Below are 15,918 nucleotides of genomic sequence, written 5' to 3' on the forward strand. Positions count from 1 at the left end.
TATAATATTTCCTAACTTTAACAGAAAAAAAGTTTACTACATACACCTATAGTCAAGTTCATTTTTTATGAGTGTTTGAAATTTTTTACATTAAATATTCACTCGTAAATTATTGAATTCATATCGAACGATTTTATTATTTTGTTGTAATTCAAAATAAATCCACCATAGACACTTGCAATTTTCATCTAATATTTATTTTATTATTTTATAAACATGATAACTTTCAAAATATTTCAACTCGTATTTAGCTAATTATATAAATTTTAATTTTAAATCTATAAACATAACTTAATATTTTTAAGATATTTGATATTCAGCGATAAATTATCGAATTACATTAAAAAGTTGTTGATATTTTCTTGTATTTTCAAAACGAATAACTGTAGACTCTAGAAGTGTTCACCAAATATTTGTATTAAAATTTTCCATAAATGGTAAAATTTTCAAACAATTTTGCCTTTTTTGAGCTATTTATAGCCGTGATAAATATTTTAAATTTTGTGAATTATTTTTCAGTTGGAAATTCATAAAAGTTTTTTTTTTATAGTTAACATTAGAACATTTAATTGAAGGTTTCCAATGAGTTCTTTTATCTATACTAAAACAAAAAATTTCACAGGAAATTTAGGCTATTTATAGCCATGAGATATTTTCGATTTGTATTAATTTTTTTAACTATTAAATTTGATTATTTATACACGCATATGCTAGGCTGACACAACGTCTCCGCTCAGAATTGTTTTTCGTATAAACTGATTTATTATTGAATTCAAATATAACACTTCCATAAAATTTACATGCTCTACCGCTACTGTAAAGCAGAGCAGTATCCATTTGTCCGCCTTTTTATTATCATCAAACTGATACGCTTTTTAGGTAAATTTTCCTGGCACCACAATGTTTCAAAAATTTCATATTTTCTTACACCATTATATTCTATCATGATTTAAATCATTTATAAATGTATTTCATTTTGTACCACTAATTTCAACAATTATTCCAGCAAGAAGTTTGGAAGTAATTTTTAATTAATTATAATTATTCAGAACATTTTTTATGATTAGATAGGTACGGGAAACATTTTGATAATCCACTTTTATATTTTCCAACTTAAACTGTTGGAAATTTGCAGTTTCCAATTATTCTTAACTGTCTTATAAATCTACTTTTCCAAAAATATTTTACCGTCCAATAATATATTTTTTTCCAGTCGTTCAGTTTTCCCAATTTAATTTATCGGTAAGTTCTATTTCCAATAATTATTTACAATACAAAAATTCACTTTTCCCGAATTACTCAGTTGTCCAATTTTAGTTTATTGAAATGTTAATGGATTTGATTCAAAAGAATAATTGGAAAAAAATGAATTGTTGGATAGTATAAAACTATTCCAATAATAAAGCTTTCCACATTTTTCTTACACTTTTAATTGTAACATGATTTGTACGAATGTTGACCACTCATTTCAGAATTTTACTGAAAATTATCCTAATAAAAAACCAAATAGTATGTAAACATTCAATTAATTGAGTTGCATTAATAAACATACATAATACATATACATACAAAATATGAACATACATTTCATTAAAACTTTTAAATATAAATTTATTTTTGAGATTATAAGGTTTCAGTCAATTTATTTTAATAGGCACCACTATGCTGTATAGTAGTTGTCGAGAATGACATTGTAATATATTATGTGTTATATTTGAATTCAATGATAAATCAATGCATACGAAAAACGATTCTGAGCGAAAATGTTGTGTCATCCCAGCGTACTTGTATAAATAATTACATTTTATAATTATTGAAAAAAAGATAAATAGAAAAAAGCGGGTAAGTGGATGTCGCTCTGCTGTACAGTAGGTTTCAAGTGGGTCAATGTTTAATGGATTGTATTAAACTTGAATTCAACGATATTGTATCATTGTATAAGAAAAACGATTCTGAGACGAGACAGTTTGTCAGTCTGAATAATTTATATTGTTATTATTTATTATATCCTGCAGTAAGTTGAATTAATATTATAAAATTATTATTTTTTATTCGTTTCTATGGTGGACAAAGCGTTAGAAATTAAAATCCCATTTTTAGCACTTTTTTGTAATTTGCCACTGGTTTTTCCCGTGGCATTAAATAATTATTGAGAAAATCGAAAAATAACCTCTTTAAAGTGCCATCTAGATCCAATTTGCTAAAAAATATAATTTTTCATGTTGAAATCGAAGCACTCCTTCTGGATACAGTGTATCATGTATATTTAATAATTTTAATGGAAAATTAAAATAACAACAAAGTCACGAGTGATGTCATGGACTATAAAAAGCCAATTTATTATGGAAATACTAACTAAACAAAAATTACCTAAAAACACCTAACATCTATGAACTCAGCCGTAAGATCAAATATCCTTAAGATCTGGCCCTTATGCTACAACCGGTCTACCGTCAGTTATATTACACGATTACGGTTTCTCACCCGTGTGAGTCTGCCGACGTATCGTCACGATACATGCATCTATGACTGAACGATTTGTCGTGAACTTCACACGTATTAGGTTTGTTTCTTGTGTGCGTTCGAACGTGCACATTTAGGTAGCTTCTGTTAGCAAACATCTTGTTGCAAATGTCACATGGGTACGGTTTCTCTCCCGTGTGAGTCCGCCGATGTACTGTCAGGGCCCCTCTGTTAGTGAACTTCTTGTCGCAACCATCGCACGGGTGCGGTTTATGACTCGTGTGCGTCCACCTGTGGGTAGTCAGGGTGCTGCTTTGACTGAACGATTTGTCGCAAACGTCACACGTATACGGTTTCTCTCCCGTGTGAGTCCGCCGATGTACTATCAGGGATCCTCTGGTAGTGAACGTCTTGTCGCAATCATCACACGGGTACGGTCTATAACTCGTGTGCGTCCACCTGTGGATAGTCAGGGCGCTGCTATGATTGAATGATTTGTCGCAAATATCACACGTATACGGTTTCTCTCCTGTGTGTATCCGCCGATGCACTGTTAGGTTACATCTGGTATTGAACTCCTTGTGGCAAATGTCACATGGGTACGGTTTCTCTCCCGTGTGAGTCCGCTGGTGAATATTCCGGGTGTTGCTGTTAGTGAAGTCCTTGTTGCAAATTTCACACATGTACTGTTTCTTTTCTATGCGCGTCCACGGGTGTACCATTTTTCTGACGTTAGTGAACCTCTGGACACGTACGTCGCACAGGAACGGGTTTTCCATGGCAATGTATCCGCCAGTGCTTCAGCAAACCACTGATTCAAATAGACAACTTGTTTTACACGTTGCGTGGGTACAACTGTATCTCACACACGTATCCTCCGGCTAAAGGTGAGATCACTGATTTTAATTTCAAATTTGAAACGTAACTGTTATCACTTGTATTTTGTCTGGTACTGCTAAATAATAGTTGCACCAATTAAAAGTTAACGACGTTCATCTTTATTGAGACACGTATATAACTAAATTATATATTTTGTTATTCATCCGATAACATGGTTACTAGACTATTCTGTTTATGATCGATTATAATATGTTGTCATCTCTGGGTTTACAAGCCAGTATTTGTTGTATCATTAGTACCATTTAAAGCTATATGAAATAAAAATGTAATTTATTATAATGCGGAACAGTTAATAAGACATCAATGGCTGTGACTGGGTAACTGTTACTACTTGTTAAATAATATTATATTAGTTGGATAGATAGTTCATCATTATTAACTATCATAATTTAAAAGTATAATTCAAAATCTACAACGGTATGCATTGTATATTACCGAAAAATGTTAATTACTTTGTTAAGCTTCTTGGATATTATATACAACAAAAACATAACCGTAATAAAGCAAAATCCCAAACCCTCCCAAAAAAGTTTGCCTATCAAGTAGTGATACCTACATTGCTGGCTATTTTCACCGTGATGCAGGTCAAGGTCACACTCCGCGACTATCGCTGTCCCTCGCGCCTTGCCTAGTCCACCGGTTACTGTAATCGTACGGCATGGTAACGTCACTTCGCGGCCTTTTAGTCTGGTCTTATTTTGCAAGCCATTCGTATCATTTTTTATGATGATACAATATTTTTCCAATCAAATGTGCTTCACCACCGAATCTCACCGCCGTCGTGCGTTTAGTGTATTCAACCGCATGAACCGTGTACTTGTGGCCAACCACCTTAGGTTGAAATAAGTATAAAAGTCGTAGTCGAACGTTCCGAAAGTAGACACGATTTACAAGCGAGGAAACTTATAGTACGGACTACGCATCCATCCGTTCATCAGTGCGTTAGTGCCCCGTCTCGTTATTCAAACAAGGTTGACCCCCACACAAGTAGAATGTAGATATCATATTATTATTTGACAAAATCTCTCGTTTTATTTTACTGAATGAAATGTATATTTCTAAACTTTTGTACTCCCATCACTTTGAAGGTATAACATCACGGAATTTAGGCCCCCTTTATACATTTAATACTTCTGTCTTTCCCTCAATAACATGCATGGTATAAGAGAGAACAGTAATATGCCTATTCCCCCCTCTCCTATGATCCAATTATTCGTTTACTATAGTAGTTAGCTGTTGCGGGACACCACATCCGTCGACGCCGTTGGTATATAAATTCTCCGCACGACTGACACTGGACTCACATCAACACGCTGACATAGTTACACTATCACCCACAGTCCAACGGCCTGGACGACGAAAACCTGTTACCAGGTTCAAGTCACTCGTTCAAGTCCGTTTTCTTTTGGTCGACCACCACCGCCGTCCGACACTACGAGGCAATAATAGACTGTCTTCGATTTCATATATTGTTACGACTGTCACCTACTACGACCATGATGGTCTAGAGTGGTAGACCACAACAATGGTTGTCAACATAAACTTCCACGTCGTAATATTTAATTACCCCTTCACCCACCTTACTTGTGCAAGCCACATGATTAGTGCTTTTATTATTTTATAAATTTTAAATTTTACAGTATCCAGCTCTTTTTCATTATAACTTAACGTGGAGAATAACCCACTCACGCTAAAGCAATTCATTACTAGATACACCATCTAACAATTTTAAACTTCTTTAAGAGGTGGTTTTTAATATTTAATTCAAGTGTATACACTGCATAAACTGTAAATATATTTACATATTATGTGATACCATTATATTATTACTTGTAAGTGAATGTATAAGGATACAACTTTTATACATTTTTTTTCATAAAATGTAGAATTATATAGAACACAAAATGAAATATAATATGTCTATTAATCACATATATTATGCGTACTGTTTATTGGAAATATGACGTTCTGATATGCAATTCAGTAATTACGATTTACGACATTTAAATAAATGTCAATAATAACAATAAATTACAGATAAACCAAATCAGTGTATTTTTTATCAAGTTTTTGATTATTTTAGCACGATTCTTTATTTCTCTAATAATTCAGAATCAAAAATCGTGAAAAAAGTGTAAAATTAAAATAGTAAGTTTTTACAAATGTCACTCCTCAATTATTATTATAATATGTGGCACTTTTTGATTCCAGTAATTTTGGTTAACCGTCGGCTTAGCTTTAAAGGTTGACTTCACTCTATACTCGTAACATCGCTGGTAGACCGCGTACTACAAGAAAAACTTTTTTCTGGAGTGAGATGTGTTTAAGTTAATAACACCTAGAACATCCATATTACATTATACAAAGCATCCTGTCACACCTATACTCTAATAAGTCCTACCTCAACGCTATTGATTCTCGATGCGGATGAATTTATTTATTCACACTCACTGCAAAGAGTTATAGCCTTTGGAATGTTGTAAACATATTGTAAATAATTACCTTCGTAAAACTAATTTAACCTAAACATTATTACTCTTACGAAGCAACAATAAAGAAACACGTACATTCGTAGTCGTGATGATGATAGTAATATATCAGCTGTATATTATTGTCAATCGCTAATGTATAGCGATTAATTGGCGGTCCCTCGCGAGTAAAAAGGTATCACTGCGACCATCATAATATTATACATAATATAATAATACCAATGTGGATTTATAAATCCACCTTGAATTGGGCGTATTATATAGGCACCTAATAATATCAACAATTATAATTGTTATAATACGATAGTGTTATTATTATTGTACAATAGATGTTGTAAGTCGTCGCGATGGCGGCCGCCGACCAAAAACGAATCGCCGCCGCCGCTGCCGCCACCATGAGAACGCGACCTCCGAGATAGTCATCGCGGGCGGGTACGTGCCCGACGTTTCGGGTTTGTTTTTGGTTTTCCTAATTGACAATTATTATTATTACTTTTGTTGCTGTTGCATTGTATAAGACGAGCGGGCTCCGTTTAACCCCGGTCGTAAGTAATTCAGCGACCGGGGTTTTTTTTTCCCGTTTAAGGTTTAAGAGAAAGATCTCACGGTTCCGTTCAGACGCGTCCGCGGGCTCACCGCCTCAACAGTTGTCGTGTTTGTTTAATTTATTTATTTTTTCTTGCTATATCGTTCGACGCGGTTTTTCGTTTGTAGGTACCTTTCCTCGTCGTCGGCGGTACACGTATACCTATCGTATACATTATGTAATAACTAATAAGTAATAATACGTATCCATATTCTAATAGTATAAACGATAATAGGCACCTCTTTAGTGCAATGTCCATCGGTGACTCCAATTTACTGTCCTAGGGCAACCCATACAATAAATTTCCCCGACCAAGTGCAGATTCGTTCTCGATCGTCAATGTTTAATATTATTATTATTGTTATTATTTTATTAATTAAATAGCTTTCAGTTAGCTTTTAGTTGGGAGGTAAGTCCGCTGTGTGTATATCTGTTTGATCGTAGGTACTTACAGTGGTGAAAGTGGGGAGGACGCAGCGGGGCTCAGCCCCCCTATACCTCTGCAGACATTGACATTATTCAGGGTTAAAAGTGGGATGAGTATGCTTACACAATCACTGTTTATGCATTACATATACATTAGATATTACACATACAATTATATATGGAACACTTAAAACTATATGGAGATAGTAGTTCCCCCCTAGAATTTTTTCCTAATTTGAGCCCCGGGTACTTAGCCTATTAGACACCTCGGTTTAAGTATAAATCAAATCAAAAAATATCGGACTGAGCCAGTCATAACGCCAAAGTGACATCATTATTCATTTATTTCTTTGACTTGAAGGTTTTCGATTGTATTGTTTTTCATTTTGCTCGACTCCGAGGAATACTTAATATTATTCTAAATAATAAAGCAGTATATGCCATGGATGAATTAATATTATTATTTTAATGTGAATAATTAAGTCATCTTACAACAAATTTTTCCAACATTTTGGTTTTTGGAAAACTCGTTTCTCTTTTGGATGGCGTCCCAGTTTTCTCATACCCTCGTGGAGTATCCAGCATTGCTATTCAAAAGTGGGCATTAACTTAAACACGGACATTAGTCTACATGGACTCATTTGTGGATAAACAACTTAAAAATTCCGTCCAATATAGCTTTACACTCTACTGAACCTGGTGGCCCATATTACGCCATAGCATCGTCGTCCTTTGAGTAGTTGTATATAGATTATACGTATGTTGTTTAATGTACACTGTTCGTCATTTATCTAAACATTAATATTTCGGTGCCTTTCCGCAGATGAAACCCTTCGAATTAGTTTTTAACAAATTATTTTGCTATTTTTTTTTTTTTTTTATCGTATAGATTTAGCAACCGATTTCCAAGGCAAATAAAATCTTTTCTATTAATTAATTTCCAAGCAATCAAACCTTTTTCCACTTCGATAGGTTAAAAGTTAAAAACTATGATGTTTCTACGAATTTTTTTCATTCTTATAAAAGTTAAAAAGTAAAAATTAGTTTAAAATGTTACTGTTCTGAAAATTGTTGTGAATATCTTTGATGTTTACATTGTAGATCATACTGATACTAACCAAGGCTTGATTTCAATGTAAATACATATTTTTACTCTGAATGGTAAATTATTTTGGACTAGTGTGGGGTGACACTACAATTTATCGTGATAATAATAAAAATAGAATTCTAATTAAATGGATGTATATTTAAAAAATAAACTAAATTACATAGGTATATTTTAAACTTTTTAGTATATATTTTAATGTAATTATTAATAAATTCATATTTTATTTTTATGTTTGATGCCATTTTGGTTGTTTAATTATAAACCCAAGCGTCCAATACAATTTAATATAAATACAATTTGAAGTATCCAATTTCAAAGAATCGATCTTACATTTTATCATACATTTAAAATTTCAAATACGACCCTTACATCATGGCAACACAATAAATATAGACTCCACTCAAAATATCTCTTCCAACGTTTATTATCCCTTGAAATGCATATAGGTAACAAGAATTATTATAATCCAACATCGTTTTATAACCAGTCCTACAACGTATATTCTTCCTAATTTCGGAATCGTCGCTGTATAAACATATTTCAATTTATCAATTACACTGTGTTCGTATTCAATTTATGTCTGACAAAAATTACACGTTCGCTAACAATAATACGATAGTAATTATTGTAATCGGCGGTTAAGTACCCGGATAAATATATACACGCGCGCCGCACGTTTCACTGCCAGTAAAAGGTAAAACACACAGCCCGGGGGCAATTCATATTTTATTTACTTTATCGTTTGATCTCAAAAGCCAAAATTACGTAAATCACGGTCAAGTGGGTAGACTCGAATATTATTGTACACACTCGTACACAAACACATTTATTACAGGTGCATTACCGCGGACGATGGTGGGAAGGAGGGAAAAATACAGAACTGTGGTGGTTTAATAATAATATAATGAAATTAAAGACCTTGCCGTCCTGCGGCGTTGTAAATAAGGCCACCCCCTAAGTTTGTACATTTATTTTTCCGTGGATTATTTTTTGGTTTTTTTTTTATCTCCCTACAATCGTAAATACCTGGTCACCGAAACCCCTGAATTATTAAGGGCGGACACAAAATTAATACGAATCATACTTTTGTGCCCGGCATGTAAAAAAAAAACAATATATAATAATATTAGGTTATTATGACCGATAATATACACACAGCCAATAATCATATTAAAACTACAATTCAAAGGAATAATTGATCATCACCAGAAAAAAAAAAAAAAAAAAAGTATATTTTATACACTTGTGTCTTGTATAATAGGTATACCTACCTACCTATTATATAAAGGGATGATAAGATCAAATATTTTGTGAACGGTGTAATATATTAATTGGTAACACTTAATAATACATATTATATAGAAACAGATTATTTTGTTTTACATCATCACTAATACGATTTACTAAATAAATAAGCACAGATGTAATTAATAATTATTCACAATAATAGCAATGCTAAGTCCATATTTCACGAAATATAAACTGTAAACGAAATAATCGTACAAAATAGATAGGTACATCCATATGCGCAAATAGCTTTTGGGATTTGGAGAGCAAAAAGGTCACAATAGTTCTTGGCCACATTGTCAAAAGAGAATAGGAGAAATGACCTGCAACCTTTACTGCATTTTAAAAAGGGCTATAGTTAACATGTGTTGGTTATGTCCGTCTATCGACACTTCACGTCTAGACAGTCCAGTGAATGTCCACGTCAGTTCTTCATGCCAAATTTCACATTAATTAGATTTTTACATATTTTCATTATTTATGTTAAATGTATACAATTCTTTCTCTCAAAACATTTTAACAACAATTTAATAACAATTTATTGAATAATTTAATCAGCACACGCAACATATAATAAAATAATATTATAATAACTAATAATCCCCGTAATATCTAGATAACTAATAAATTATCACCCTTCTTATCAGTGATTCATAATATTATGTGTTAATAATTGCATTGATGTTCAAATTTATTTAACAGAATAAATCCCAATCATACTTAATATCCCATATATAATTAGGTATATACCTCATAATTAATATATCCAACCAATATAATACTAACTATATTATTGTTCATTGAACCCGTTCATATATCTTTAAATAAATATTATGTTCCAATTAAACGTAGGCATAATCATATGATAGATGATTATAAACACAATTCAGTATACACACAGATGCCTATATTCATTAATACTTTACAATGTCAATCTACACACAACAAGTAACATAATAAATAGTAGTGAAAGAAAATCGGAAATAGGAATAGCCAGGTGCTATTGCACCCACTAGGATTTTATTAATTAACAAAAAAATCAGTGTATTATAATGTAAATATGCGACTAACTATGTATGTATAAGAAGATTTAATTTTGCATCCACTGAGCTGATTTTCAGCGGGCGCCCCTGGGAATAGCATTTATGTATAAAGTTCATAATAAATTGTAAAATAATTCACTAGATATGCATTATAAAATATATAAATATTAAAAAAGAGTTTAAATCAAAGGCTGACAGAATTTAACCGTCTATGATAACAGTATCGATGTAACAATAATATAAAGTATATATATACGTACTATATACGTTTAATGGTATCAAGCATCATATTATACTTCAATACTTCAGTAGAGTCCTAAGTATCATTTTTTTTTAATTTTTCAAATTCATACGGTCCGGGACATTACATTCAGTGCATTAACACATTTCGGATTTTTAAGGTCCAGAACTTGAGAGTTTGCAAATTTCGGTCCATAATATTACGGTCTGAATATTAACATTCGGCCAAGGCTGGGCAAGTTAACGATTTTTTTTAACTTGTTAAGTTAAGTTATTTTAAAGTAATTAAGTTAAGTTAAGTTAAAAGTTAATCTTATTTTTTTTTGTTAACTCGTTAAGTTAAAAGTTAACTTTGAAAAAAAAGTAACTTAACTTAGTGTAAAGTTACAACTTGCTAATTTGCAAAAATAAAAAATTCCAGTCATATTATATGGTTAATTAGATAGTTTTTCTTTACGTTCAAGAAAATACTGGGTAAATTTAAAATGATACATCAAAGTAAAAACACATTCAAAAATTTGCGTTATTCTTCGGACGAAAATTAACTTAATTTAGATATTTTTGAAATAAAATTAACTTGAAGTTAACACGTTAATCTTGAAAAAAAGTAACTTATTAAGTTAAAAATTAATTTGAAAAAAAAAGTAACGAGTTAATTAACTTAATTAAAATTAACTTAACGTCTTAACTTAATTTTAATTTTTAACTCATTAATGCCCAGCCTTGAACATTCCTGTGTCAACCTGATTTACAACTTTGAGAGTGGTTTCTGGTAGGAAATTGAATGTAATGGGTACTTTTGTTTTTTGGTGTAACTCAAAAACTAAAAATAGTAAATATTTGAAAATGTGTTCTCTACATTTTTTGGTATATTAGATTAAATGGAATGATTTTCTAAATATTTTGACACTTCTTAAAATATTAATAGATATTTGAATAGTTTCTAATTTGACTTAATGTTTTTCTAAATATGTCAATAAAACATTTTCCTTGAGTTAAAAAGCTTGAACATGTAAAGCAAGGTTTCTCATAAGATGTTTTAATAGATTTAAAAAATATATTTAAGATACATAAGCACGATTATTTTTTACAAGAAGTTAAAACTTTCACGAAATTCAACAAAATCTCAAAAATGTTAAGTATTTTGTAGTCAACACTGTTAAAAATTGTCTACATTTTAACCTAAGGAATGTAAATTTAAAACAAGATTTCTCGTCAGTATTTATACTGTACCCTAAAAATTCAAAAATTGTATAATCACTGTCATTTTTTAGACATTTAAGTTCAAATTTTGACTAAAGAAAGAAGAATAATGATTTTAGATACTCGTATCTCGATGCAATTCAGAAATGTTTTTATTTAGTTATTACATTCTTAATCTTATGTGGACAGTGGACTTGAAACTTTTATTGTATTTTATTAATTTATTATATATTAAACACATAATGACATATATTTTAAATACAATGTTTTAGACAGAAATTTTATCAACCTACTGAAGACTAACATAACCGTGAAGAATGAAAATTGATACACTTAAAGCTTATTTATCTGTTAGCATTGAAAATCCATATCTGCTTACCATTATGTTTATAATTATTATTGTTATTATTGCGGTATGATAATCAGCACGACGACCAGTAGCAAATTTTCAATATTTTTCTAGGAGGGGGGAGTTATATGTATTTCATAGGTATTTATTTTTAAAAACATGTATTGACTGTATAGTTTTAAATAAATATAACAGTTTCATGGAAGAGGGAAGTCCAGTACCCCTGGGCCTCAATAAATCATTCACTGGTGACTACTCAGACCTTTCCTTATTTCCGCTCCACTCATTGTCGTCCAAAAATAATCGAGTTCATGAATTAGGATTTTTCTTATTTTTGCGTATTATATTATATTGTCTATTTGGTCCATACGTATAATATCAATGGTTATTACTTATCACCTATGTATGTGTAATTAAAATTGTGATATTCGTTATTACATAATGTATATTTTATATAAAAATTGTTTATAGTATGTTCGTCGTCGTCCCGCGCTAGTGAAGCGGACTTTTTCATTTATCGTTATTCATTAAATTATTAAGGGTCCCATGTTTGTTAGATCATAACACCAGATCGAACCAGCCATAGGTATGTCTCCTTAATTAAACACTATCCCAATTTCATTATGAACTAAATTAATATTCTTGTCTCCCGTTATCGTTATTTACGTTGTCGTGCACAATATTAAGTTATTTGCCTAGTCCACTTCATATAAGCCGAAGTACATAGAGTTGCCTAGTAGCAATTAGTTAGGGGTCATTATTGTTATTGGACATTATCTTCAGGAACTATTATAAAATATATTATAATAAGATTTTTATAAGCAATATAACTGATTCAAGTAATATAGTAGTAATATAGTAATATAGGGAATATTATAATAATAAAAAACATCGACAATTTACTATTTGTACAATTGTACGCGAAAACTAAGATACACTCTAACCAAGATACACCTATATTATATAGTTGGTATTATATTGTTGGTGTTGGATGTGTGGCTCATACTTTAAATAACTGTATTCAAAATTCAACTGATATAATATTACCCTTTGATGTTAAAGTCATTGTAGTAAAGATTTATAAGTATTTTTATATTTACACCGTTCGAGTCAGTACATTAAAAACATTTTGTGATTCTGTGGAAGTAGAATACAAAAAAATGCTGTCGTTTTCAAAAACACGGTTTCTAAGTCTTATGCCAGCTGTTGAAAGGATTTTACAAATGTTTGACCGTTAAAAGTATATTTTGGGTCTACAGAATGTCCAACAATTTTAAAGGAGTTCTTTTAAAACCCAGTTGGTGAAGTTTGGTTTTGGTTTATTCACAATAATTCATCATTGTTTCATCAAGCAATCTCAAAAATTGAAGGTGATAAAATATGTGCTACTGAAGCTTCATTAGAGCATTTTAAACTTCTTAACATCTTAACTCATAGAAAAAAAGAATTATTTTTATCTAGTAAAGTTAAAGCATTGTTATCAAAACTTCAGAGATTAAATCCAAATGAAGATGTGTATGATCAGTTTCATTAAAGGCTGAGCAATTTTATTCTAGCTGTATTAATTATTTAAATAAGTGGTCTACAAATATGAATAATATAAAGTTATTTTCTTGGATTTGTTTGCATGACCTTGTTACTTGGAACCAAATAACAACTTCTTGTGAAACATTTAAGAATTCTTTGGGTACAAATTTAAATGAAGATCAATTATTTGATGAAATTGGTCACTTAAAATTGTATTTAACAAAAGAAAAACTTACTCATTGGAATAAAAATAATATTTCAACCGAAGATCGATGGTTAGAATTTTTTCATTTTATGAAGGGAAAACTTGTTCCAGTTACTAACTTAGAAAAGTTGTGTGAATTTGTTTTATGTCTTCCAGGGACCATTGCACCAATTGAAAGGCTCTTTTCACATATCAATAAATATTGGACTTCTGAAAAATCACAACTAGAAATATCTTCATTAAAATCAATTATGCAGGTTTATACTAACTTTGATGAATCGTGTCATGAAATGTTTAATATGTTGTAAATGGATCAAAAAATACTAAAAGAAATTCATGCATCTCAAAAATATTTAAAATAGTGATATTTCAATATTTGTTCCTTTTTTAATTTAGTTCCTCGTAAATGTAGGTATTAAATGTTGTTTCCTATTAAGTTAAATGTTTGAGTTAAAATATGTTAAAAGTTCTAAAGTTGTTTTTTATTAAGTATTTATTATTATAAGTTTTGTTTTTCATGAAAGTCCCATGAGTTTAGTTATATAAAAACACATATTTTATTTTTCACTCTTAGTCAGACTAAAAATCTGTGATGCATATTTATGTTTAAAAATAAATAAATGAGTTTAAATTGATTTTTATTATGTACTGTTTTTTCTTTTTTAATATCTGTTCACCATAGGCTATATAGTGTGTATTATAGTATATACTATATAGAATTTAATATTTGGTTTAGCCTTTGGTATAGGGATGAATGCGAGTGAGTGAATGAGTGAATGAGTGAATGAGTGATATTTGGATTTTATATATTATATGGATCATCCCAAAAACATATTTATGTTAGTACAAATAAATAATAACACACAGTTTAACTAATTATTTTGAATTTTTTTCGCAACTTGTTCATTTTATATTTTGCAAGCATATATTATTCTTATTTTAATATAATACTTAATAATATATTTGATAAATGTTTGTCTGTGGAGTGTGGGTCGAGCAATCATATTGAGTACATAGGTACTATCTTTAAATATACCTGTAGTACCTATTAGCCTTAGGTAGTGATTTATTATAAATTAAACCAGCTAAACCTTTTTTTTCAATTGGTATCAAAACACAGTCGAGAAAAATTGGCTATACTTATGAGTTATGATAATAGAGTTTTAAAATTTAACGAAACTTTCAAGAAATATTTCATATATGTGAATAATTAAAATCAAAAAATGTGTATTGTAGGTATGTAAAGACTAAAAGTTTATTGTCATATAAATATATAATATAGGTACTAACAGCAAGAGAACGTTTTTAAAAGTTGTTTTATTTTATCTAATACTATTAAGTAATTATTAAATAATTGCCAATAGAGAATTGATAAATGTTAAATTAACCGATAGTAAAAACCACATTTACCTAATTCATAACCATTGACACAGTAATTTGTAACCTTTAGTTATTCATTATTGATATTTTCCGTGTGTCAACATGACATCATTGATATAAATATTTCAATTAGTTAATATTATTAATATAATTAAATATAAATAAATATTATTTCATTGAAATATTTAAATTAAAAAAGTGGGAAGTGGTATTAAATATAATAAAACCATTATATGTGAAAAACGATAACTGAACGAAGATTGTCTTTCAGTCTATAATATTACAAAGTATATCTTTGTCATAATATTATTGTTATTAAAATAATTTATTTTAATATTAGGTATTAGGTAATACAACAGAAGGTTGAATTCATTTTTCCAAAAATACATCTAATAAGTAACAAGGTGTTAAGGTACCAACTAGATTCACTTGCCTACCAGAAAAGATGCTGTTGAAGAAAATCAAAGCATTTTTACTTTCCCAAAATGTGATGACACGAAAAGAAACAAAATACACATCATTATAAAATCAATTAGTAAGTTACCTAACGGTAACATCTAAAATTTCAGATTCGGAACCCTTCCTATGAACAATTAAAAATATTACAACACGATGATTATATAATAAAATTAATTTGTCTTCTCAGTTTCAGTTGTTTGAGAAGCATAACTAGATATGAAACAAAAAAATAGAACAATTTTGTATTTTTTTT

General features: G+C 30.1%; 1 protein-coding gene across 1 annotated transcript; it reads right to left on the reverse strand.

The window, feature by feature from the left end:
* Positions 1–2,480: 2,480 nt before the first annotated feature.
* Positions 2,481–3,242, reverse strand: LOC103309358 (oocyte zinc finger protein XlCOF19-like). The gene has a single exon (XM_008184606.1). The coding sequence runs from the start codon at positions 3,240–3,242 to the stop codon at positions 2,481–2,483; it is 762 nt and encodes a 253-aa protein (XP_008182828.1).
* Between the last annotated feature and the right edge of the window lie 12,676 nt (positions 3,243–15,918).

Source organism: Acyrthosiphon pisum, chromosome X (assembly GCF_005508785.2).
Source record: "Acyrthosiphon pisum isolate AL4f chromosome X, pea_aphid_22Mar2018_4r6ur, whole genome shotgun sequence".
Taxonomy (NCBI): Eukaryota; Metazoa; Arthropoda; class Insecta; order Hemiptera; family Aphididae; genus Acyrthosiphon; species Acyrthosiphon pisum.

Excerpts from the sequence above, each read along its gene's own strand:
- LOC103309358 (XM_008184606.1), bottom strand. The coding sequence starts at position 3,242 with ATGGAAAACCCGTTCCTGTGCGACGTACGTGTCCAGAGGTTCACTAAC.